The 27,622-nt window shown below is 47.5% G+C and overlaps 1 protein-coding gene across 1 annotated transcript; it reads left to right on the top strand.

Annotated features, from left to right (window-relative positions):
• The first annotated feature begins 2,125 nt into the window (after nt 1-2,125).
• LOC149352505 (uncharacterized) lies at nt 2,126-11,259 on the top strand. The gene is made up of 3 exons (XM_089577179.1): nt 2,126-2,255; nt 6,913-7,438; nt 10,812-11,259. The coding sequence occupies exons 1-2, from the start codon at nt 2,244-2,246 to the stop codon at nt 7,423-7,425; spliced, it is 525 nt and encodes a 174-aa protein (XP_089433305.1). The 5' UTR covers nt 2,126-2,243; the 3' UTR covers nt 7,426-7,438; nt 10,812-11,259.
• Nucleotides 11,260-27,622: the final 16,363 nt, after the last annotated feature.

The following is a 27,622-nucleotide window of genomic DNA, read 5'->3' on the forward strand; positions in this document are numbered from 1 at the left end:
GCGATACAAAAGCGCAGGCATGTGGGTATAAACTGAAGGTGTGGAGTATGTGACTCTTTGAATCTGCTGTGAGATAGTTGCTGATGCCGTGATGGTTGGCGTCCGCTCATAAAACAGGCCAGCGGCACATGTTGGGGAAGGTTGAGAAGTGAAACCTATGCTCTTTATTTTTTAACCATACCAACCTATTTTGGCACTTACTGGGTAGTGTAGTTTCTGTAACCGTTATGCATTAACATTTTTATTACGAGTTGACGACATAAAAGGCATCCCAGTGTGGACCATGTTTTCCAGACGTCCGCTACAGATGTGCTATACAAACTAACGCAGCTTAGTCGCAACTAAGCAGGGCACAGTCATACGCATGCTATTTGTGCGGTCGTTCTATGAACTTCGTGCGAATCGTTAATATACAGAATGCTCAATTAGTGACAGCGAACTGCAGCTTTAAGCTATTTTGTGCTCTTTCTTTTTTCGAGAACTGCAGCAGAGTTGCAGCCTGTCCATTGAAACGCATGTATATTGCTGCTTAGCTCCTTTCCAGTTGCAAACCGCCGCGGTGGCTCAGTGGTTATGGTGCTCGGCTGCTGACCCAAAAGACGCGGGTTCGATCCGGGCCGCGGCGGTTGAATTTCTTTGTAGGAGAAATTCTAGAGGCCCGTTTACTGTGCGATGTCAGTGCACGTTAAAGATCCCCAGGTGGTCGAAATTTCCGGAGCCCTCCACTACGGCGTCTCTCATAGTCGTAGTCGCTTTGGGACGTTAAACCCCATAAAACCAAACCAAACCTTTCCAGTTGCAGTGTAACTTGGGCTCATGCTTGAAGTGATGACCAACCTACAGTGAGACCACAGTTTTCAGTGTTCGCGCGTTATCACCACGCAGATCAATTATCAACGTGGACGCAACTTTGTGGACCTGAACTATCCCTAAAACACGCTGCCCATTTCTGCGTTCCAATAAAGGAATTGTGCTAGCTCCACGTTGTTAAAACACTGTGTTCGAAATGACCTGCAAGATTTCTCGTCTCCTGACGAGGAGCTGGTTATTAAAACTGCATGTGTTCAGAAGCGCCCTCGAGATTTCTTGTCTCATGGCGATTTTTGGTAACATAACTACAAATGTGCATGTGAACTTGGGAGAAATCACATATGTGCAAAAGTGCACCATGAAGGCGTCTAGTTGTTACTGGAAGCAGAGAACAGAATGATTCATGGCAGAATCTCCTAGCTCAGCGCCGACTTTCGTTTTGAGCTATTTCAGCATGACGCCTCCGAATTAGCAACGTTGGATCTGGAGGCTCGCTCGAACGTGCAAAACACGGCAAGCATCCCTCTATAGTCAGTGAGGCCTGCGGAGGAAACTACGTCGAATGCGTACACGGCAGCTGAAGCAAAATAAGAGCCATGCCTCGGTGTCATGCAGCACACATTACAACGACATAAATCAAAACGCTTGTATCGCGCGATAACCTTCGCTCAGCCCCCCAAAAATTTCACGCGCCTCAGCGTCGGGATCACCACCACGCCCAACACTTTACACTAGACCTAATGAACGTGAGCAAGAACATTAGGAAAGCTGCATAGCTCCAGAAATGGAGATGCACAACGTTCGATCGCGGCCCTGCCTCGCAGGAGTGATATTCTCAGGGGAGGAATACTTGCATGCACACAAGACAGCCACCGAGTCTAGGCACGTAAGCAGCAGGAGGACCACACCCAGCGCGCCCAAGCCCCAGCAACGTGCTTGAGGAGCTCGCGTCGCGGCAGCTGCCCGGGAGCAGCAACGGCAGGCCATTAAGGAAGCATCCCCGCGAGGAGCAGCGCGGACGAGACTCGCCGTCGGTGTGGGTCAACGATGGCTGTGAGGAGCGCAGGCGTCGCTCTCGGAAGACCTTGACGTTAAGGTCAGCAAGGTGTGACCGGCGGTCCGTTACCTTCTCGCCGGCATCGGAACGTGAGACGCCTGCCGTGGGACGCACATCCGGAAAGGAGAAAGGCGCCCATGAGGAGGGGGAAGAGCACGTTGACCGCCGGATGGCGTGGATGCGGCTGTGGATGGCCATGGTGAAATCTCCTTTCACTTTCATGGCGGTAAAAAGAAGGCCCGGGAGAGGAGGAAGAAAAGCAGGGGCCGGTGTACGGACCCCAACAAGTATATAAGCACGGAGCTCGGACAGAGCTGAGCAGAGCACTCGTCCTATTCGTTGTGGTAGCAACGGTGGACCAGAAACCTCGAGAAGGATGAAGCTTTTGGTGAGTCTGCTCCTTTCTTCCCGCCCTTTTGTGGTCGCAAGACATGTCTGCCTAAGCCGATGTGTGGGATAAGTGAAGGAGAGAGTAATAGTTCTATTGAAAACATGTTTAAAGCTCCGCCATTCAACCGCCAATCGCCTCCTGATTAATGAGTAATTAGCCGACATTTATGAAGGTTATTCTTCCAGCACACGTAAGAGTATTTTCTGGAGCACACTAGGCCTTCCACAAAATTTTTATAAGGTTGCAATTATAGCGAGTAACAGTGTGAGCAGCAGCGAACGCCTGGGTAATGACAACAATTGAGCGTTTTCTGATGCATTTAAATAAATCACGCTTTGCTTAAACTCTATCAGTTCTTCCCCAGAAGCACAATGGATGGTACTCTGACCGCCATTCGCTGATCTTCTGGATTTTCTCCCCCTGGGGTGGTTATTTAACTGGTCTTGTCGAGTTCAGTTTTAGAATCTACAAATTGTGAAAAGAAATGAGGTATTTAAAGCTGAGGAATATCCTCGCACTGTTAGATTTAATTCAGACTACCCTTCGATTGCATGGATTGCATTGAGAGACAGGCTTAGAGCAGTCCAATAGACCGGCGCAGTATAGTAAGTATTCCCTGCTTCTATGAAGGGCAGCTGAACTTCCATTTCATCGTTTTAAATGAACCGAGAAATGTAATAGAGGAATTGCTATATGCTTGAAAGGCGAAACGTTCCTGGATGCTTTTTTTTAATCAATAGCGCACAAATAGAAGAACCTGCGCCAGAAGAAACATAACGCTCCTGAATACTTAAAGAACAGCGCCTGTTTAGCAAGGCTAAGTATAGAATTTAATAAATAAGAGTAATAGTCAGTACCCTGAAAGTGACGTAAGTCGGCCATTCAGTCGCGCATTGCCCAGAAACGCTGGGCGCAATGTAATCGAATAATGTTCAGGGTAGGCCAAATTCCAGTTATCTACTTGGAATTTCATTTAAACGGACACAGATGACAACTTTATCAAAGAGCTGTTTTCAGTAATTTATTCTCTGGTTCATTCTGGCTATGTTGACGTTTGCCCTGGAGCAAAAAAATGCATTTATCGGCAAAATAAATGAATTTGGAAAATTTCGTGAAACCTGGTTCAAACTCATGATGTCTCCATCGAAAAGCACCAGTTGCCACCGTCTTGAATTGGGTGGCGCAGTAGCCAAACCTGTGGAATCCGAGCCCAAAAATCGTTGTTCACACGACCATTTTACTGGCGAAATCGGCCGGTCATGGGGACGCCTGTGTTCCGTTTTTGATCATTACTAGCTTATAAAAGCTCCGTTTTCGATGAGTGGCCGTTTGTGATTGAATGCCGTACTATATAGATGCAGCCCAACTTCAGTGTGTCCACAGAGTCCCTTTAAGATATATAACTGAGTTGAGATTTCCCGCGAACGATCTGAAAATTCCTCTGCGTGTTGCCGGGTGATACATAAAATTACCTTCCTGAAATTAGGCTTTCGCAGCTTTTATCATGTACCTGACTTCTGGCTTACTTGTAGGCCTTCTCAAAGTTTCAGGCAGTAAAGCTTCAGTAGCGTGCACACCGAATAACGATTCATAAAATCAGCATATCACCGCAGGGTGGGCTCAGTGGCGCCTTGAAAGAGCAGAGAGCTAGAGTTTCAACGATAGAAAGGTGTGGAGGAGCACCGGAGGACCGTATTCTTAAATACATATACGTCACCGAAGGAAAGGGTAGTGCCGGCGGGATGAGGAACTGCAGGCTGCGCAGCCCTGCATTACGTAGTGAAATGCGCAAAGCCGTCGCGCCATCTTCATGTCAATGGCGGAACTTGAATCTTTTGTAGCCTTGTTCGAGCTACACGCCATAGCTGCAGATGGCAGCTCTGACGATGACGACAGCGAGCAGCGCATGCGAAGGAATGTAGGTCACTGAACCGCCTTGGAAGCAAGCCGCGAAAGCGAGCTGCGAGGGGTGTATCTCTTTGCAGCGCCATCTCGAGAAAACAAGTTTAGGCTATCCTCAAGCCTGCAAATACTGCCGGCAGATGGAGCTGAGTACAACTGCCCCAGCTAGTATTGAGTTAATATCCACCTGTCATCAACCGGAAATGTGGCTGAGGCCGAAAGCTAAGGTGATATTTAATTCATCAAAGACGCCGAACATGACTCAGAAGATTTGGCATTTGTGTTTGTGCCCTAGCGTAGAAATGCCAAGGCTACAGTCCACTGAGAGTTTGAAATGCCCAGGTAGGAAAAAAAAGAATAAACCTACTAATATATTGCAAATATGTAAGGCATAAAAAACTATCTAATAAAAGCAGAGCCACGATTGATACATTTGCGTATAATTCCTCCATTTAGGGAATGATATTAGCCCTTATTTAATATATATTATAATGGTATGGCGGTTGTCGCTCTACTCGAAATTTTCCGGTCCTAGCAAAAGTATTGCGATTATAGGCGCTGTGAAATAATTTACTGCGCCCCTCCTGGTAGGCTACCTGCGGTACAATTTGCGCGGACAGAATGTGGATGTGATGGGAATGTGACTGGCCCCTAGCACGGTCCATACGATCAACCGCACTTTGAAGGCTCCAAACAGTTTAAACCAATTGCTTTCTAGAGGACATTGCAGAGAAAAAGTCTTCGCTCTAGGACCATTTTCCGGACCCGTTTACGCAGTCAGCTAATAAAACAAGAGCTTCTATAGATGGTCTTAAATTTTAACTCCCCTGTTTAATAGTCCCTCTTTTAATTCTTCCGCCCTAGATATTTAAAAGAACTGGCCAAATGAAAGTAATTTATGAATTCATTCGACATGAAAGATGAATTCTCTCAAATGAACATGAAAAGCTGCCATGCCACCGGATTTCGCTACTTTCGGCTTTGCAAAACTTTGAAGAGCCGTGGAAAAAAAAGATCTTACTAACCTGCAGGCATCTGGAACACTGAGAACGGAACACAGGCGTACGAGGGGCGCCGAATCCAACCCGGTTGCCTCAAAACGTCTTGGAAAAAACGTCCACGCAATCAATAACTGTACGTTAAGAGGTTGCAATTTGTTTCGGTAAACGACCCGACTTTCGCGGGCTTTAATCGAGGGTGGTAGTTAATAACTTTTACAGCTTTTCAGAAATTCACTAGAGCTTTGAGTTGAAAAAGCGTAAGCAAGTCGTACGTATGTTCTTCGCGGTCTGTTCATTCCATAAGTACATCAGGCATGTAGCCAATAATTTTTCGGGAAGGGCCCAAGATAACTTCCTGCACTGAGCGGGTGAGGGAAGGGATACTAGAGGTACACTTCCAACACGCGCACTGCCAAGATAACTGGAGGGGTTGAGCTGGACTTCTGAGGGGGGCTCCACAGGGCCCCCCTCTTGCATATGTGCCTGACACCATTACTTATTTTAAAAAATCATGTTCTAATTCACTGCTGTTATTTGTATTACACTGCGCGAATAAAGACTTCTGGAAAGAAGCTAGCAGGAGCGTGGTCGTGCGCACGTCGCACGTTGATATGGGTGCTCTGCTGTGAATTCACATTATTAGCGTTTTTACTTGGGTACCAGCTTTGTTTGGTTTGGTTTTATGGGGTTTAACGTCCCAAAGCGACTAAGGCTATGAGAGACGCCGTAGTGGAGGGCTCCGGAAATTTCGACCACCTGGGGTTCTTTAACGTGCACTGTCATCGCACAGTACACGAGACTCTAAATTTCTCCTCCGAAGAAATTCAACCGCCGCGGCCGGGATCGAACCCGCGTCTTTGGGGTCAGCAGCCGAGCACCATAACCACTGAGCCACCGCGGCGGCTGGTACCAGCTTTGTATTCTTGTGAAAACTTTGTCATGGTTAGCTGATAAACCTGTTTAATATGCAATGTGCAGAAACGTCTCCTTTTGATTTCGCTAGCAATTTATGTGTTGTATTTAAAATATTTCTCGCAAGGACGCGCGCGCGCGCGCGCACACACACACACACACACACACACACACACACACACACACACACACACACACACACACACACACACACACACACACACACACACACACACACACACACACACACACACACACACACACACACACACACACACACACCTGCCAAACCAAAGCGCAGGCGTTATTTATTTCCTTTTCTGCGCCCAATATGCATCTGCACATCTGTTGTGCGTGACTGAAAGAAAAATTCGGCGATACAGCGATACATAAAGAAAACTGTACTTGCGCAATTAGAACGCTGCACATCACACAACTAAATTGTAAACTGTGCGATTTAACGTCGCGAAGCGAAAAGCTGGCCTGAGGGACGGCGCAGTGGAGGGCTGCAGAAAAATTTGGGCCACCTGGAGTTCTTTACCGTGCGCTGATATCGCTCAGCACAGTAGTCTTATTCATCTCGTCTCCATCGAAATGCGGCCGACGTGTCCAGGATCTAACCCGCAACCCTGGGATCGGGGATATCATGCAGCTGCACGTCTGTATCGCATGCAGTGTCTACCGTTCCGTTCTCGTTGTATTCACCGACTCCGGAACGCGAGTCTGCGTTTGCAGACTAATACCTACAGAATGGTTTAGCCTTGGGCAGTACGGCTGAAACGATTTATACCTGAACAGAAAACTGGGGAATTGCACGGCTGATGCGTGGTCTCTCTCAGTTGGCGCTGACTGTGTGCGGGCTGGCCGTGAGCCTGGCGACCGCCGGGTTCCTCGGCGGCGGCGGCAGTGGCGGCTACGGCGGAGGAGGCTTCGGAGGCGGCGGCGGCGGACCCTGGAGGGGCGGCGGCGGATTCGGCGGTTTTGGCGGCGGCGGCGGCGGCGGTCCCTGGAGGGGCGGCGGAGGCCTTGGAGGATTCGGCGGAGGTAAAGGAGGTTTTGGCGGAGGTGGCTTCGGAGGAGGCGGCCCGTGGAGGAGCGGTGGCGGCTTCGGAGGCGGCGGCGGCGGACCCTGGAGGGGAGGCGGCGGAGGCCTCGGTGGTTTCGGCGGCGGTCTCAAGGGAGGATTTGGCGGAGGTGGTTTTGGTGGCGGCGGACCCTGGAGGGGAGGTGGCGGCTTCGGAGGCTTCGGCGGTGGTGGTGGTCCCTGGAGGGGAGGCGGCGGTGGATTCGGTGGCGGCGGATGGAGGGCCGGAGGTGGCGGCTTCGGCGGAGGCGGTCGCGGATGGTGGTAGATGTGTTACGCAGGTAAGCACCATTTGTATTAGTCCAAGGGAAGCCACACAGTTGCTAATCTTCAAGGCTGACGCCGAAGTTAAATAGAACGAAAAAAGACCACAAACGCTACTGCAGCTGTTACTCGTGTTATAACATTCGGGCGCAAGGAGGCCACAATTAGTTGTCGATGTCCTTCTTACTCTCTGATACATGCAATGAAGTTCATTTCACTATAATGTGCTCAGCCCTTCGCCTGCGCATCTGCACTCATCATTAACTGCACACCGTAATGGCTGCAGCTTGAAAGCGAAATCATGATATCAAAAGAGCAATCATTTTAGGCGGAACGCAGGAAACTGACCCCTGCCTCGAACGAAGACGTTGTCTCGAACATGCTTTCAAAGCCGTCTTGAGGCAGACAGCTTGTCTGACGCCATACCACTACCTGTAAACAGAGGGAAAAAGAGCCTTCCCAAAACAGGCAAAATATTCCGAGGCTCATCTGTAATAGCGCTTCCGCAAAGGCAGAACAACATCCGCTTTTTTAAGCACCGTTCGGTGCGGCTTTCTTTCAAAGGGTCTCTCAACGCCCACTTGCCAGCAGTTGAAGCGGCCTCAATTGTGCCCGCCAATTCGACGAAGAAACCAGGTCGGCACCCTGCCATATACAGGCGCCACGTGACGAACGCTTTGACGCTGGAAGGTGCGAGAGACAAACTGCCGATGCCTCGGGGCCTGTGTAAGTCACGCCGGAGGGGGTTACGCCAAATCTGGCGCGCGCGGCACCACCTCTCCCTGATGGCTGCTGAGGTGTCCTCCTTGCAGCGCCGCGTCAAGTCGACGCGCTAGGGGCAGCGCTGAAGACAGCGAGAAATTGTTGTGTCATAGGTCGGTCGGCCGCTGTTACGCATTCACTTCCTACATACCATATCTCCCTCTCTATGGCGGCGAGACCTGAATTTGCTGTAATTGTACCAGAAAGGTTAAGGGATGAGGTCAAGCGCGAGAACAATGATGCGGCCCCCGGACAAAGGACGGCGCGGACGAAACAAAAGCCTTCACGCAACAATGCCGACAACGCGCTGAGTGGTATGGCGGCTGCCGCTCTACGCGAAAGCTTTCGGTCGTAGCAAAAGCATGACGATTATAGGAGCTGTGAAATAATTTCTTGGGCCGCTGGCTTGCAGGCTATCTGCGGTACAGTTTGCGCGTACGAAAAAACAACAACGCTGGAATTACTCAACGCACTAAAGTGCGCGTGAAAACGTTGATCGGGATCAACAGCGCGAACAAAAAGCATCGCAGTGAGTTTCCTTGCACCCGCTTGCGTAGTACAAATAGCAAGAATATTCTGTGCTTATTTTCTTTACTCCGATACGCGCTGTCAGGAGCTTCGAAAACGACGAGCGATGAAGTGCTTTATAACCGCTGGCTGCTCCATCGCCGCCGCGAATGCCAACACGGCAGGTGTTTCTATGGTCCGGCAGGTAGAGTAGACCCGTATCTTTATGCAGCACAAACGGTGGAAAATTTTGAGCCGAACAATTACGATGCGACCACATATTGCTTCCGGCCTCGCAAAAAAAATGACCCCAAAACCCCAGAAACAAAACCGCGGGAATGAAAGCCGAAAGGCAGAGAAAAATGAAGCGAACGGGTCGGCTGGCTGACATAACACACCGGGAAGACAAGGTAATCACTCGCAAATGGTCGGGCTACCCGCGGCGTTCGGCGTGTTATGATCGCCGTACGCATCCAACCTGGATCGAAAGGGGCAATCTGCCGCGTTCTGGCAGGTGCACGGTGGCCGGAGAAGAATATTGACATCGAGGAAGGAGCGCTGACGCACGCACGCACGCACGTGCACAAACGAACGCGTGGACAAATATACGCGAAAGCAGAGAAGAGAAAGAAAAATGGTACAGCGAGGGAAGAAAAGAATGAGGCACTAAAGAATGGTCGACACGGGGTTTTTGCGGAAGCGATTAAGGTACGCAGAGCCGCAAACGCGAGCTAGGGGAAGAACGTGAGCCTCACATAGTTTACAGCTTAGGCCGCACCGCCCACTCACTCGCTTCTGTCCTCCACAAGTGCAAAACTTTCGACTACATTCGAACCTTTCCCTGAAACTACGTCGCTTAGCGTGCGTGGTTCCTTTCTACAAGAAGCGATTCAGTGGAAACGTTGTGCTCCTCACTCAGCTTGTCATATGTGCAGTGAAACGAACTGATGAGTGCGTTGCTGGGATCCTGTCGCAAACCTGCAGGCATATACTTGTTGGTGAGTTTGTGCGGGGCACAAAACTGGAAGAACAATAATCGACGCACGCATACCGCGATGTCGAATTTCAGTACATCCTGTTAAAATGTTCTGCCACTTAGTACGGCGCATAGCCTAAGCGGCAGGCCCCTGCCAGACTGGAAAGGGACGAGATTCATGAAACGTTCAATCCTCTACGACCGTATCTCAGGGCGGCACTGTGTCTTAACGAGCAGTGAACCGCGATAGCTGATTATGCCTTTTGCCGCTGGTGTAGCCTGCGTTTTGATATGTTTTGTTTGATGCTGATAATTTACCGGTCGATACGATTAATGAAAGAAATTCTGAAAATTTGGTCCACCTTCGGTTGCTTTTTTCCTTCACAAGGGTGCTACGGGAGAGCAGGTGAAGGGGAGGGGGGTGAAGCAAAGGCTGTATCCCAGGAGATAGAAGATTTTAAATTTTGCGCGCGAGTTTTGAAATCATTGCGGCATCTGAGCACTCTTGTTATCCAAATGGACAGTAAGAGCAGCGTTGAGGAAATAACACGGTATATCAATGGCGCTTGCTGGGCGCCTGCCAGCCAATGTGCAAGAATTCGAGATGCAACCTGGGGCTTTTTGGCAGACCGGAGGGTCAAGCGGCTTTCACTTGCACCGGGCGCCAGAAGACGGCAAAATGCGTAGAAAGAGGGCACAGAAATGCATCAGAGTTAGAATGAGAGTTTAAGCCAACAGCGGAACCATGCGGGCGTTGGCAGCTCCTCTTTTTCAAGCTGTCATCTGACAGTTCAGACTTCTACATCTAACTGTTTCACTCTTTCGTGTTTTTATTCTGGTACAAAACGGAGGAATGATTTTGGTCGGCGCCTCAAGAAGAGGGCTTGTGCAGAAGGAGCTGAGTGTAGAAATACTCATCGCCTGTGCGCCGGCGAACTCTCTAAGGACCCCAATCGTTCGCCCCACTTCTGGTAGGCTTTCTGATGCGTGCAGTGCGAGGAGCGGGCGATGGCGACGTCCGTTTCTTTTCTAGTTCATTTTTTATCTTCCTGCCTTTACCTGCACTCCGCTGCACACCGTGGCAGCCGCTTTGAAAAGATTCGGGTCCCTTTCTCATTTCTGATACGGTGCACGTCTCGCCGCAGTGTCTCTGTCCCGGAACCAAGACCACCTTTGTCAAGAGGCTGGAAAACTCGCGTTCATCGCCGCTACCGGAGCGCAGGCGCCGCACCACATGCCTAACCGGGACCGAGAGAGACACCAGCCAGCGGACGCCGACGGCACAAAGAAGCTGGACCGCGTAAAACAAAGCCCGCCACCACAATGCCGACACGCTATCTCTGCCGATTTTCTCCAAAGCTTTCGAGTTCAACCAGCCTCGGCTCAAGCCTGTGAGAGGGGAAAAAAAAAACGGGAGAATGAGATCAAAATAACACTGAACTAAGAAGACCATGCGCCCCTTCTGGTTTCAGCCTAACTGAGACGTAACAAGCAACTCATTTTTCGCTACCCAGGCGAGATATAATGATTGGCACCTCGTCTGGTTTCGCATAATACACGCGCTTTTTCTCTCGTTTGCGCAGCTGGCGCGGTTTGCCCACCTTTTGAATAAAGAGCAATCTTGCTTTTATCGTTACACGCTCGCTGGTATTCATTGAGCACCTCAACACCAGTGCTATAGTCTTTGGAAGCCTCTGACGCCGGCTTCGCCTTCCTTCTTTCCTGTGTTCCATCCAGCAGGGAAGAACGCGTGCTGGCCAGTCCTCTGAAAGAAAACGAGCGGTTTCTTTGTGCTCTTCAGAGCACTGAGAACAAAGCCCTTTTCCGGCATTGACCGTAGATGCAAACTGAGAGCACTGCATTCAGAAAAAAAAATAAAAAAGACGACCTCATTGATAACCTAAACACAAAGAGAAACGTTGAAAACCGCAAGTTATTTTTATTCATGGCCCGCGCTATCAACTAGAACATTCATTTATTATGCAAAACAAAAAAAAGGAAGCATAGAGGCACTGATCTTAACTGTAATTTCTGATAATAAATGTGGCCGATCATTACTCGAAAAGGGGTCGGCAGGGTCTAAAAATAGCGGGAGAGATTTGCCGTGTATGAACTCTCGGTCACGCGTGCAGGAGATCTTTGGCGGCGTGGCTTAGAAATTAAAGGTCATTTCCTTGCCATTTCGGTTTTTCGATGCTCGCCTAAGCCACGCCGGGAAAGTGGTCTGAGAGACTGCCAGGCCATTGATATATGCTATTTCGGGCAAGATAAGCGTACCCTCTAAATTCCCATACCTGCCAAAACGAATAACTGGTTTAGGGCTTAACGATGACCACTGTTTTTCATACTGCGACGACTAAAGGTTCTCATCCTGTCGAGGACACTTACGCTCGAATGAATTCGTTCATTTTTCTACATGCATTTTCTTTCCAAGGTCAAAGAAACCAGCAGGGTGAATGGTAGATGTGCGTTTAAGCCGGACAAGGAAATTGGAGATCACAGTAAGAACCTATAAGAAAATAACTTTCCACCCAACAGCGGCTGTGAAAGACCACAATTTAGTGGTAGAGCATAGCGCCTTACCGCAGAGCCGTTACTTGATGTTGGCTGTGGCAAACATAAACCGAAACGAGAATGCGTAATAAATTTCTATTTATTGAGAACTCCACAAGATTTCTAAAAATTGGCGGCAGTTGTTTTGGTTCGCAAGCATGATTGTTGTTACGAAGATCGGCTTGTTATCAAAGTTTATAAAGCCCCACCAATGAAAAAAATAACAGGAATACAACACAAGGTGAACGGTGGAGAACTGTTGTCTTAAGGGAGTTCATCACTTAATGCTCGATGTGACAGATATCCCGGTTTCAGCGATGCTCAGAATCGCTTGTCCATAAGTTGTACGCATTTACCTGTCCAAATGTAGTATTCTCACGAATATTTCGAGGCTTTTCGGCAGTTTTGTGCTATGTATCTTTTAGTACATGATAAACACTAGTTCAGCCACAAACGTCCAACAAGCCGCATTCCTTACCTTAAGCCGCTTACCTGTAATATGGACCTATACCTGTGAAAGGCAGATGTACAAGGGCTAAAGTTAGCCCGTTCTTTTTCTTTGGATGCCATACTGGTTATAAAAGATACATCGAAACCAATATAGAAAAACATCCTTGTTTTAATGAAAAACTAACAACCGTTGTGCAAGTGCCGAACAATTGCAGTATGCTTAATTTTTCTGCAGAAAGAGCAGCGTATGAATGCAATCTCTTCGGCTACGACTTCTGCGGGAAAAATATCGGGGCCACTCCTGTATCAATCTACAAGATATTTAACACGGCACTTATGGTTTGTGCATAATCTATATTGCCTTAATAGTAACAACTTTCTCAATAAACAACACTGAAAACAACTCCTTATAGTGTGTTTCAGTTTCGTAAGAAAACCAGACTATAACGAAAATGACACAAAAGAAAAGCACCCGTTGAATGGCAGCCACTCCCCCCCTCCCTCCCGCCTCGCAACTAAAACAGTTTATTTCGAGGAGGAGCGTAACGCACTACGGGCATCATAAAAATCGTTAGACAGGGAAGGCTCACGTTGTCAGCAAGCACAAGAACTGGCATGGAGTCCAGGGGTATTGCTTACTTGATCTGTTAACTTCCATATTAATCGATTAAAGCGTTAGTAAATGGTGAAATCTGTTCCCAGATTTATTGAAGCCCTTATCAAATTTTTTATCTACAGGTGCGGTCAAAATAATTCGGAGCACGCTTCGGCGTTTGAAACGTGTCCTGAAGAGAAAATACAAAGATTTCTTTGCTTGATACGTGAGCTCACAAGTGCCATTTTCTAACATATTCATAAAGTTCCTCCTAATTTTCTCCAGTTAAAGAGTAGGAGGAGATTAATCGCTAAAGCGCGCTCTGTAATATTCTGCCCGCGACTGTACTTGATTCCGTAGTTACATGGAGAAGCGAATTTTAAGAGATGTGACAGACCAGAAAGCCGTCAACATCTACACGGGGACTACTTTTCGAGCATTTAGTGGCAAATATTGGTCAGGCTGAAACGTTCTGGGCAAACATGGTAATGGCCTCCAGGAAACTTAAGCATGACCAGTGAATGACAGGCCGGGACAAGCAGGTATTACAAAGCTTAAGCAGAGCTTAAAAGACCCATCTTGTGCCGTTTTGTTTACGAAATTCATTGTTTGCCAAAACACCGATGATTGGGCCTAGTTGATACGTCGTGTTTAATCAAACAGCTCTAACCTGAACAAATTTGGATGAAGGAGAAAGGATACAATTTGGGCAAGCGCTCGTCATATTTCTATTCTCGGTCCTTCATTCAAAATTGTACAACTTGGCACTATGCGATTCTACAAAACTGTAGTTTACACCTTCCACACATTCAGTGGCAATATTACATGCGATTATTTACGAAAGCTTCCATAACAGCTCTTCATTACTTTATCCTTGCATACTAGCTGCTGTTTATTAGAGCTAAATAAACTATTAATCCGCACGAAGAAAAATAGTAGGGTTCAGGAAACACGTACTTTACCCGACGCTAGTTATATTTGGCTGCCGTGCGTGGGGTAAGGGCAAAGAGGGGAATAAAGAAATTCTTAGGTGCAAAGAAAAGGAACTGTGAAATGGAGGAGGAGGAACGGTGCGCACGCGAAGAAGCGTGCCACACCATCACACCTGTCACGCAATCCCGCGTTCCGAGAACTACGGCCTCTAAAGCTTCCGTGTCATTTTAAAGCTCTCGTGCTTCGCCGATCGTAACCAGCGCCCCAGAAGTCTATGTTCCGGTTGGCAGCGGTTGTTAAGTCTGTATATAGCGGCGGCGGGAGCTTGTGTCTGTGCATTGTAGCCAGCACTGGAGCAAAGGAAGTGACTAAATGTCTCGTCGCAACCGCCAGACCAGCAGACACCACACGGAACTAAATGTCGGTCGTTCCAAAAAGAAAGTTACATTGGATCTTCAGTGTCACACCTAGCCAGAGTCGACTCAGAAGGTTTAATTCACGTCATGGTAGGCCAGAGAGTCAGAGCGGAGGGTCGGAAGATTCTCGGCGCCCGAGGAGAGCGTTTTCTTCGTTTTCCCGAGCCAGCGCAGACTCGCCCCGTTGCGTCCATTTTCGAGACCGTGAGGCAAAATACTAGACGCTCAGATAAACAGATCGTAGGTGGTGCGTTGGCGAGTTAATTTCCGAAATGCCACACTGATCAGGTACGCATACAGTGTTCTGTCTTGTCCTCCTGCAACGTGCAATGCTAAAGTTATGCTAGGCTTTAAAAATGCGCTGCGCACAACACTCCATGCAGCGTCGTTTCGGGAACAGAGGAACATCCCAAAGAGTTATGAATTGAGGGGCAGCACAGAGGCTGATTCTCCAGATGGTGACGTTGTGAAAAGATTGGGTGTCTTCCTAATGTATTTATTTTCTATTCGAGCGACGAGGGACAAAAGGGAAAAGGTTTGTAGGAGGAGTTTCACTGGTTTCGTGCTCCGAAACGTGCATAAAGATACGAACATATTGGGCATGCCGCAATAGGTAGGGAAGAACAAGTATATGTTATGAAGAATAAACTCAAAGACTTGAAAGAAATGCTTCAAAAGAGAAAAAAATGAAAATACCGGCACTTTTTACAATATTTTACAATATAGTTTGGCCTATGTATACTCTCTCGCATATGAGGGGGAACTTGTAAACCACCTGCGCGACACACGCCGTGAAACGGTTCTCGTGCTGCGTTGTGCAAACGTGATTCCTTTCCCTTCCTCGAGGAATGCGCGAGCATAGTTCCGCAATCTTGCAAGGAGCAGAAAACACCACACTCACTCCCTGCTTGGCCGCAACTTTTTTGATGTTATGGCTCACTTTATGCACGTACGGCATGACCTCGAATTTCTTGCGTTCAGTTGCCCCTACGTCAATCCGCTTCGTTCTTAAGGTTCTGAAGCAGCGATTTAGCCCCTGCCTTCAAACGGGGTTTAGGAACCCCGCGGCTTCGAAACCTTTGCATTGAATGTCAAGGCTGCTTTTGATAGCGTGGTGGCAGCTTTTTTCAAGTGCATTGCGGAAACAGTTCATAACTATCCCTTTCTTTACAATCTTTGAGTGTGCAGAACTGAAAGGTAACAAAGCTTTCTTGCATCTAGGCAAAAACATCCAGGCCATGATTGTATTAGCACAGCCTCGGTGCGCTTACTCGAGAAAGAATTTGCTTTTTTAGGTCGATCACGGTAGATGAGATTTCTTGTCTCCTTTGACCTGTGATTTGTGATGCTGCTGTTGCGCATGCTCTGCTGGCTTTGCTGGGACTATGTATTTTCTAATAAACTTCAGTTGATAGTCCAGCCATTGTGGCGTGTACACTCCTTCTCTTGTCCCTCGTCTTTTGTGACTGTTTTTTTTTTCATTTACAAGTACAAACTGGCCCGCATTTCAACCCTTCTGCAGTACACATCCTGCAGCTTGAGTACCATGACTACTGCTCTTCTATTATGCTTTGCTTCTGCAGCGGGCGTTTCGAGCGTCAGTACCGCCTATGAAGGAATTAGTGGCGGTCGAGTTTCCATACCTAACTGTTCCGGCCACGGCCTTGGCAAGAGGGGCGATGCTTCCGGATGCAGGATTCGAGGGAAAACGGAGGAGAGAATCCAAGCAGCGGGAAACGGCAAAAGCCGAACCCATACTCTTGATTACTCCGCTCCTTTTGCGCGCCGAGAGACATCCCTTGGGGATGTCTGCTTCGCTCGTGAGCCGCTTTCTGGTCACCAAGGAGCCCTTTGTGACAAGGGGTGCTTTGAGGCCGCATTAAATATGGACGACTTTGCGGCTTTATTGTTTCGTACAGCTTTATAATTCAACAGAGGCCCACTTATCTACTTGGCAAACGAAAGTCAAATGTGTTGGCCACAGGAAAACTGCAGAAAGCTGCAAGAGACGTGTAGTTCTCTGCTGTTGACTTGAGCGAGTTCATACAGTCGCGCTACACTGTTATCAGGGGGCGCATAATAGTTAATAGCCGGGATCGTACTTCCTGGATAGTACTACCGAATTAAGACATTGCGAATGACGACTGAATTCAATGTCTAAGCTCAGCATTGTTTTTCGAAGACTCAGTGTTTTCCTCTGCTATGCACTTTATTAAAGGAATATATGACTTTTTACATGTCGAAATCACACTCGAGTAAGACGGTACATTGCAGTGGAAAACACAGGATTAATATCACCCGCCTGGTGTTTTGTGAAGTGCATCGAAACTTGATCACACTAGCGTTTATCACTTCGCCTCTTTTGAAAGGCGTCCACCGCTGTCGGCAAACAAATTAATGCACCCGTGCTGTGCTTAGCAGTAAAACACTGCAGCCACTGAGCCAGCACCGCAGGTGGTGCGCTCATTATACCGTCAGCTGCGGATTGACCGCCAAATGAACGTGATCAGCCACCTGAAAACACAGTTGTAGCGGAATCTGCACTTGTGTAACTAACCATGTGCATCTGGGAACAAGGAACGTACATACGCACTGCCAAAATAAAGCCAGCTGTCTTTTCTCGCTCTAATGGTCTCACCGAAAAGGGTGTCCAAATTATAAAAGGCATGAAGAAGAGCAAGCCATCCAATGAAAATTTATTTTTGGGACTCTTGAACTACAGAACTTCTACAGTTGGTGGGAGATCACCCATTAAGGTGCTCATGGGCCGACGACTGCGCACCTGTCTTCCTGACTTCCCTGGCATGCCACCAAAGCAAGTTAAAAAGCGTGAGCTAGTTCAGTCCGGATCGCCTTTGACCCCACTACATCCTGGCGACTGCATCCGCATCAGAGATAACCGCTCATGGAACCCCAAGGCGCAGGTTCAAAGCATGGTCTCGCCACGCTCATACCATGTCGTCAAAGAGGATGGCAGACAACTGCGCAGAAATCGACATCTTCTGCCTTTGCAACAAAGGTACCAGCCGGAACAAGTGCCAGAGGCGACTTCCATCAAATCGGAAGACACACACACAGCAGCGAGTGCGTCAGCATTATTGACCGCGAAGTCAGAAGCCCTGGATCCCAGCCCACCAATAAATCCACCACGCAGTGATGCACTATGCCCTTGCGCGCTACAGTCAGCACCAGTAGGCCCACGACGTGCTTCAAGGACACGTCGTCCATGCCATAAGTTGATGTAAAATGTCTCTTTCAGACAAGCGGTGTGATATGAGAGTGGCTAGCTTCCCAAAGAATGGGAGATGTAGCGAAGTCGGCACTTGTGTAACTAACCATGTGCTACTGGTAACAAGGAACCTACATGCACACTGTCAAAATAAAGCCAGCTCTTTCTCGTCTTGACAACCAGAGTGTGATGTTTCTGTTATTCCTGCGGTCCGCACGGCCGTAGACGATACAATAGTCATGCACAGAATATTTTCGCAATCAGCCACAACGCATTTGTCAGTAGTCAGAAGTTCTGCGGTTGTTTTCGAGCGTTTGAAATGGGACATATGGCCCAGCCTTCTAGGAATTGATGCGGGGAAGTTTTATTTAGTGAAAATTTCACTTTTCAATAAGGGAACATCATTAAACAATCTGAAACGTCTGCAGTGTGAGATGGTCATTTTAGTACATGGTCGCGAAATAAAATTGTAGTGCCTGCCCATATCTATCGAGATTTTCTTTACAGGCGATAAAATTATCTGGATTGCACGTAAAAGGGGCATGAAGTTTTTCTTCGGTATCAGTGCTTTAGAAATGAAGGAGCAACAAGAATAAACAAAAAGAAGCATTCTGGCGGCCTAACACGGCGGAGTGACGAATATAGACATCCGAAGTAAGTACTGCGGCGATTATCGGCGCAAAAAGGGCATGTAATGGTGCGGTGGTGATAAGGTGTGCCAGCGAAAGACATATTCCTCGCCCAAACTTCCTTGACCAATCCGCACGTCCGCAGGAAATCAGCGCAACAAGGTGCTACGGTGCCATACAAAAGAAATAAGGATGAAAGGTTAACAGGGTCTGCGCATGAAACATTCATGGGAACCTTGTGACACAGCGGCGTTACCGAATCAGAAAATAAAGAGAAACAAAACCGAATCTCGCAGTCAGCGCGCCAGCCCAAAAAGAAGCAGCGCGCTTATACCGACTGCAGCGAAGGCGGTATGAGGTGCTCGGCCCGCTAATGTGGCGCCTCGGCGTTTCTGGTAGCGAAGGTGAAGCAACACCAGAGAGCGCGGAGGGTGCACGAGAAGATTGGGGTCATGTTTGTGGCCCGCGCCATTTGCTCTGCGCCGCTCGAGTGTGGATCGGCCGGCAGGTGCCGGCGCTGCTTGCACGGCTCCAGCAAAGCAGACACGCTGGTAAATCGTGTGCTTAGTTATTATGTATCTTGTTACTGAGATATACGGCGATACGAGAGAAGGTAGGGTAGAAATAAATGAATAAAATGAATGGCGTGGTGTCTGAGAAGGATGCCTGAAGATGAGTTCAGATTCTGATTCGCTGCTCGAGTTGTAGTGAAATTTTCTGTATAAAATGACTGCAGCGTTCATTAAACTAGGGTCAAGCTAGAGTAATCCGATGGTACTCGGCGTAAAGTAAAACAAATTAAACAGGTATTTCTGGATAACCAAGTAACTAAATTCCGCAGAACAGTGTAAAGGTACTTCTTTTTATTTAACAGTGATTCGAGAAAACGATAGCAGTATAAGGATGTCGAAAGAACAGGCTGTATTACGGAGTTCATTGCACACACAAGATCCTTGAAGGAGCTTACTTTATTTTGTCTGCCATGCTACTGAGAAAAGTTGGTGGTTTTAGGAGGACAACAATATAGTGCTGAGAATATCAGGTAAAACTACTACTTCGTAGACTCGACAGAGCGCTTGTCTAGAGCCCTCGAAAGCCGCCGTGCCGCACAAAGGAAGTGAAAGTTTTAAACATGCGCTCAGTTCTAGAGGCAATGTTAGCGCTGAAGCGAAGGTGCACAGACACGCAACATGCCTGGCAAGCGCACTGCGCCAATTATGGGGCAGATGAGCCAAGGTTTCACTTCTTTTGTTCTGAAACACACCGCTCCAGTGATCTAGACAAGCGTGCTCACGCCTGTACTGAACAGTGGTGTAAATACAGGTTTTGACTCATCTTTGGCTACATGGTATGAAACTGATAGCGTTCTTATAGAGACTAATCTGAAATATGAGAAAAATGTAATGCATATGCTTACCCTTATGTTTATTATTGCCGCCCATGTACGCAAGAAGAAAAAAAATCCCTGACAGGGTATCACAGACCCTCAAATACAATTTTGTGTTGTTCTCTATCAGGTGGTTCCATCTTTACCACCTCTCTGAGCTCAGTAAACAAGCGCGTTCTAGTGGAATGCTCCTTCGACTCCGAATCGGCTGTTTTTGGCTGCTCCCTAAAAGCTGTCATGAAATCATGGTCGTACTCCCTTACCAGCACTTTCTCTTGCGAAGATGAGCTAGTTCGTCGTCTGCTCACCGCCTATCCATAGACCAGCCGACGCAAGGCCCTTTCAATTCGCCTGCACTGCATCAACTGGTTCCCGCTGTGCTGCACTTTGCCATTCGTTTCAGCGGTTCAACATGGTGTCCTCTGCACGACGGCATGCGTTTCAAAAAATTGCTGAGGCTCAGCTTGGATAAGCCTGGGGAATGCGAAGCATATTAGTGGCCAGGCTTGGTAATACATGGCTTTCCTTGGTTGAATACTTGATCATTTTAATACAACCACTAGAAGCCTTCGTCGTGGGGGAAGACAACGGCACGGCTACCGCGGAACGCCGACTAACCCCGAGACACGCGTTGGGTGAGCGCCTGGATTGCCACGGAAGCCGCGTCTGCCTGCCCGGTGGAGCGAGCGTTTCACCTACACCGAGTGTGAACGCGCGTTCGAAATGCGCGGGAATGCGCGGGTGTGACGGCTAGGGGTCCCACGGCGACGGCGCGAGGTGGAGGCCGGCTCTCTCATCCCATGTCACGTGCTGTGACGTCACGGTGTCACGCGGCGTGACGGCACCTTGCTCAGTAGTCAGTCAGCCGCCATGTAAGCAGACGATGGCGTGTGCGACGATGGCTTACGCGTTGTTATAAACGGCGAAGAGTCTCAAGTTATTCAACTCGTCGACAAGAACGGTGTTCGACTGGGGCCCGACTAGTGCGGAGCGTCACTGGGGCCCTGTTGAGTAGGCCTCCACCGAGAAAGCAGCGACGGAGAGAGAAGACGGACGTGGCCCTCGCCGGTACTTTGCACCTATCGAATAACACGTCACCGGATTCTTTGTTTTTAGACCAACAAAGCTGTAACGACAACAACGATACTTGACATCGAATATGTTCAGTCAAAAGCAAACACGTGCATGCATTATGATGCTCATTGTTGTAACACTAACGCCACACGTAGCATGGCGCGCACACACCTCTGCCGAGTTGGATAAAAGAGAATACACCTGAATTTCGCTCCGGCTGCCGCGAGGTGCGCAGTGCTCGTCTATCGAGGATGGTTCATGGCTACACCACGCTACGATGTGCTGTTTGAAAGTCTTTCACGCGGTTCGGTATGTTGGCAGCCGCTGAGGTGGAGGGCGCACAGATGACTGCAATTTGCTGGCGACGCCAAAGCTAGCAGGCAACCACGCCTGCACTCGACCATTCGTCTTGAACGCAGCCAGTGCCACGCCGCACTTTTCTTTAATTGCGGTAACATATGCTTCGGCAACAACGAGTTATATATATATATATATATATATATATATATATATATATATATATATATATATATATATATATATATATATATATATATATATATATATGAATATATATATATATATTATTTATATATATATGAATATATATATGAATATATATATTTATATATATATGAATATATATATATACATATATATTTCATATATATATATATGAAAGAAGCCAACAGCCACAGAAACCAAGGAGCACAGGGGATTTTTTTTTATTTAAATTAATTTATTTTTTTTGTGGTGCTGATCAAGTAAGAATATTACTGAATATGTTGTCGCTTAAAGATAATTGATTAGAAAAGCAGAAGAAAAAACAACCACATGCCACCGGTGGGATCCGAACCCACGACCTCCGAATTACGCGTCCGGTGCTCTACCTCTGAGCTACGGCGACGGCTGTCAAACCTTCTGCTTTCGGGGGTATTTATGTTTACAAATAACCTAACCTTGAGAGTGTTCATCAGCGCCACCCACGTTCGTAAGCGGCGGACGTGGAACGTCCTGAGTTACCGCTGGTGTGACGTAGGTACGTGACGCTGGTGTGACGCTGGTGTGGTGTGATATATATATATATATATATATATATATATGCACGCAAGTGCCGGATATAAAGGCCAACAAGGGCCGGTGTTAGGGCCCATATGTCCAGATTCATGTGTCTGGTGGTCAGAAGAGGTGGTAAACCTGAATGCCAAGGTGTCGCTTGTGTGCCATCCGAAGTCCAGAAAAAGTTAGCTTAAAGTAAGTTAACGTCACCTATGTAGTTGTAGCGAGGCAGGAGGGGCAGTTCAGAAGCGGAGTCTGTGATGTCCGGGAGGCCCTGATCTCAGGCGTCAGCGCAGCACCCACCCGGATTTTCCTCAACGTCACTTCTGAACGGCGAGTTACACTACCGGGAAGATTGGATCCACGAGGGGGAATTAAAGCAAGCGTGGAGCGGCAGAGAAATTCCTTTTGGGGCAGTACTGCATATAGAAACGGGAATGTCACCTCCAGTGGATGGGACGCATTGTCAGCTTCCCTACGATAGCGCGAGTGCATGCGTCTTCTCTTATATACTTACTCAACACAAGCGGTAAGGGCACCTACGGTGTGCAGCCTGTCCCCTGTGCATCGTTGTCGATGTGTGCAGCATTGTGAAATCATAACCACACCGCACTAGAAATGCCGGAAATGGCGCTGCACGCTCGCGGCACCAGTACAGTACTTTACAGGACTGATGAAGCGCGAGCAGAGGAATCGACCGGACCTCTTAAATTATGCTCTGAGCCTCCTGGCTGATAGAGACTCGATGGCTGTTTCCTGCTCGACAACAGTCGTCAGCCCTCCAATACATCATCGAGTTTCTCGACGCATCAGGGCTCTCCTCGGGGCTGGAACTCTGCTTGAACCGCTTGGACTACTCTTCCAAATTCACCATGGCACCAGACCGCAGGCAGGACCTCTCGTGCGCGAATAAAAGCGAATAAACAGCTGATATGTGAATATACGGCAAACAAAGGCTAATGAAAACGGTTCAACTTAAACTGAGGAAACGCAGCAGGCTATGGAAACGAAAATGGTAGGTATAGCGTTAATGAAAGGTGTAACGCGTGTTAATGATATCGTAGTCAAAATCAAGTAGAAGAAATGGGCTTGAGCAGGGCATGTAATGCTATGGCAAGATAACCGATTGATATCTTGCCATAACATTACATTAGTATTACAGAGTAACGGACTGGACACCAAGAGAAGGCAAACGCAGCAGGATGCAGCAGAAAGTTTGGTGGGCGGATGAGGTAAAGAAGTTTGCGGCATAAGGTGGCCGCAGCTGGCGCAGGACAGGGTTAATTGGAGAGACTTGGGAGAGTCCTTTGTCCTGCAGTGGACGTAGTCAGGCTGGTGATGACGATGACTTCAAATGCTTATAAATACAGAAAGGGTATTTGCTTTGGTCACAGTCAAAATTTAAGCAATTCCAAATCGATATGACAGAAAATAGGAGGCATTCACTGCCTCTGTTACCTTCAACTTTGAACAGTATATATTCAGTACGAGGGAAGCCTAAATGGAGGGCTCCGGATGAATTCTGAACGCCTGGCGTTTTTTAACGCACTACCATCGCGCTGCTCACGGGCGTTTTTACATTTCGCCTGCATCGAATTACAGCTGCCAGGACAGGCCAGGATTGCATCCTGCGACCTTGGAATTAACATCTGAACGCTTATCCCCTGAGCCACCACACCATTTGAAGCTGCAGTACACCAAATCTAATAATAGTGCATTCGTTGATAAAAATGAATGCTCTGGTTACTCGAAGAAAAAGTTTTTTCAGTGTTTAAAGCTCAGCATATTCCGTGCCATATGATAACACGCCTCCTATTTTAACAAGCACTCCCCCCCCCCCCCCCCTCCCGTGCAAAAACGGGGCTGTGGTTCCGTATCCTGTTGCAACGCGCCTGCAGAAAAAAAAAAGCCGAGGCCCCATCATGTGCAGCTTTGTATAGCTCGTTGTTGACAAATTCGCTAATGTTATTACGGAACGAAAGATATTAGCTGTTACCTAAAATTTTCGAGAAGAAAAAATTGCCTCGTAGGTTTCTGCTTGAAAGTTAAAACTATTGTTAGCCCATTCCGATATATATTCAGACCGGGCCGGCTTCGCCCTTACGTAGCTGGGTAAAAACAGCTGCTGTGGCTCAGCGGGTATGGCGTTCGGCTGCTCTTGCCACCGTCGCGAGCTCACTCCCAGACGCGGAGGCCGTATTTATTTGGAGGTGAAGTCCGAACGCGCCCGTCTGTTGTGCGATGACAGCACACAGTGGTCTAAATTAATCCGGAGCCCTCCAATACAGCGTTCTTCATAGCCCATGTGTCGCTTAGGGGCATTCAATTCCACAATTTACAATTTAAGAACTTGTTTTTTTTTTTGGGGGGGGGGAGGGACAAATTCGAAACGCGTGACGTAAGTGCTTCTCGTTATCTTTCCTTTCCCGCTACCTTTCCCTCCGCTTTCTATGGCGCACTGAGGCTATGAGCAATGTGGGCAGTTTATTTTTATTATTTTATTTACAAATACTGCAGGCCCTTCTCGGGCCCATGCAGGAGTGGATACAAAGGAGACAATACAGGGGAACAAGTTAGGTACATATATGATACAAAATAAGGATTCATCATCATAGCGGCATCGTGGTGGTAATGATGACAATTCAGGGAACCGAAAAAAGCGGGTTCAGCACGAAAACAAATATAGTTACAAAAAATACAAAATGAAAGTCAGCATCATAGTTTTATCCCGGTGGCATCACTGATGAATCAGTAATGCCGCCGTGATAACATAATGCCACCGTGAGACATGCTCTATGAATGATTAAACTTAGTTGCAGTTTACAGCAGCCGAGGGTAGTTTGTTCCAGCTAGATATAGCTGATGGAAACAAATAATATTTATGAGCATTAATATGGCTTATGGGTTGATGAAGTGCTTTCTCATGGTTAGTTCTCGAAGAGTGGCGAAATGGTTCCTGGAGGCATGCTTCTCTTGATATGTTCAAATTACCGTGATGAAGTAAGAACGGAAATTTTAGTCGATGTTGTTCTACGCTGTGCCAAGCTGTGAAGATCTGCTTTGTGAAGTAGGTTAGATACGCTGGAATGTCTGGAAAAGTATAGACCGTTTACAGAGAGCACTTTGCTCTGTCCACGACAGATGGCGCCACTCGGAGGTCGGCCACTTCTGGCCTTCGAAACCGGCGTTAGCAGCATCGGCGCGCAGTGCGGAACGCTGCTGCGCAGCTTGTGTACGAACGTCAAGTGACTCTTAAACAACCCAACAGTGATACGAATGTCATGAAAATTGTTGAATTAATTTAGCTCTGAATGAATTTAGTTGTTTGTTGAATTAATATCTAGAGGTAATATCCCTGTGATGCAGTGTCTGAAAAATAGACGCGCTTGTTACATAACCGAAACCGTGACACAATTGCCGCCGTTTTCGGAGGAGCTGTCTTGCGAGTTCATGCTCCTTCCGAGAAGAAAAGAACTTTAGTGTGTTATTCCAAGAGAAAATGAGCAAAATAACAAACGCCGCACGCCAGTTTATTTCAGCGCCAGCAGTAGCTGCGGGAATGGCAGAACGAGCGTACATGCCTGTCACCTTTCTCACCTTCGACAAACACTGATCCAATAGATCGAATAATCGGTGCTTTTTTAGACCTTTGCAAGAAGTGATTCCTCGAAGTCGGCACACTGCTCACTAAACTCCCGTGCGTACTTAACGCTAGCACGGTGGAAGAGGCAACTGAGCTTTTGCAAAAGTCCTCAAAGGAGGCACTTCGACATGCAATTCTGTCGCCCAGTGCAAAGCTCTACAGAAGTGCGCTGAAGCATGAGACAACGGTGAAATTTATCATGACCGAACTTTGTATATTTCCGCTTATTCCGGCTGGCTACATCTGCGGGGGCTGAACTCCGGAGCACTTTTCAGTTTTACTTAGCAAGAGAGCACGGTCGAAGGTCAACGAGTGTCTGAAGAAGCCCTCGACGAACATTCGTACTCTTCCTTTGGAAGCCGGAATGTTAACGGAGGATAAAGTAAATATCTGGACAATCGGCCGGCGATAACATGCACGCGTACGTTCGGTTGTAAGCCGCGTGCACAGTGCTGAGCAGCGAACATTCTTGGTAGCTGTGAACACTTATTACTCTATTCGGCAAAAATATCCAGCTCTAACATGCAAGCTTTCAGGCATTGGCTCGCTTTTAATCTGCTGTCCAACAAGCTATGCAGTCCACCAATAGCGTTAGGAGGTGAATTGCCTCAATAAATATGAACTCGCAGGTAGCTGACCGCGGTATGTTGACACATTCGAGCCGATGCGGGCAGTCTGAAGGAGATGAGTAAATAAACTGGTTGAAGCAAACATTTTCCAGCTCCAACTCGTTCTATGCGCACTCACACGTAGTTTTTGTGCCGTCCGGTAGCTCGGTATCCATAGCGAGAGTCGAAGAAAAGTCTTGCAGCCGGGCATCAACGCGCCGGCAGCCGTCGAAACGAGAAGGCCCGAAGGCCGGCGATGGCGGATTGGTCACGTGACCAAATATGGCGACGCCCATGCTCCCGCGCTGTAAAGCGTCTATACAAAGCGTACTGCTAAGTTTTTAATGGGTCTAGTTTGCTGGTGTGGACTGGTGTGGACTATTGCTGGTGTGGACTCCAAATAATGTCACAATATTCTGAGGTTGGTCTCACGAGCGTTTTATATGCATTAAGTTTTACATTAGGAGGAGCGTTGCGTAATCTTCTTCTGAGGAAATGCAGCTTTCCTTGGGCATTACGACATATGTTTTTAATGTGCTGTTCCCAGCTTAGATTGCTTGATAGTGTCACTCCTAGGTATTTTATATAATTAGTTTTCTCGATTGGGACACTGGCTATAACGTGTGAAAAATCCAGTGGCGTTTTCTTGTTGCTAAAAATTATGCTTTTTGTTTTAGTGGCATTGAGTCTCATTCCCCATCTGGTGCACCAAGACTGAATAGCCGATAGAGATTCATTTAGTTTAATCTGATCTTCTATAGAATCTATTACCTTATATACTACGCAGTCGTCCGCGAAGAGTCGAATTTGTACCCCAGGTTAATGCATGAATGGATTTCATTGATATAAATTAAGAGCATTAAGGGGGCGAGGACTGAACCCTGTGGTACTCCTTAGTAGACATCCAAGTTATCAGATTCAGAATTTTTCAGTTTGACACACTGTTTACGGTTTTTCAAAAAGCAGTCAATCCATGTAATGATGTTGTTTTCAATACCTATAGCCCGCAGTTTTGTGAGTAATTCTTGGCGAGGAACTAAGTCAAATGCCTTAGAAAGGTCTAAAAAAATGGCGTCTAACTGACCCCGTGCATTAAGGGCATTTGCAATATCGTGCGTTATCTCTGCTAGCTGTGTGGTTGTTGACAATCGTGATCTAAAGCCATGTTGTCGACTGTAGAAAAGGTTAACTTCTAGGGGATTAATAACTGCTTTATAAATAATATGTTCGAGTATTTTAGAGCAAGAGCTAGTTAGCGAAACCGGTCTGTAGTTATTTAGTTATTTACTTATTTATGGAAAACTGCGGATATGTTGCATGTCCAAGAAGGAGAGGAAAAATATATAAATGAAAAACAGTAATTATGGCATCGTACAACAG

The sequence above is a fragment of the Amblyomma mixtum genome, chromosome 3 (assembly GCF_055824585.1).
Source record: "Amblyomma mixtum isolate Tamu chromosome 3, ASM5582458v1, whole genome shotgun sequence".
Lineage (NCBI taxonomy): Eukaryota > Metazoa > Arthropoda > Arachnida > Ixodida > Ixodidae > Amblyomma > Amblyomma mixtum.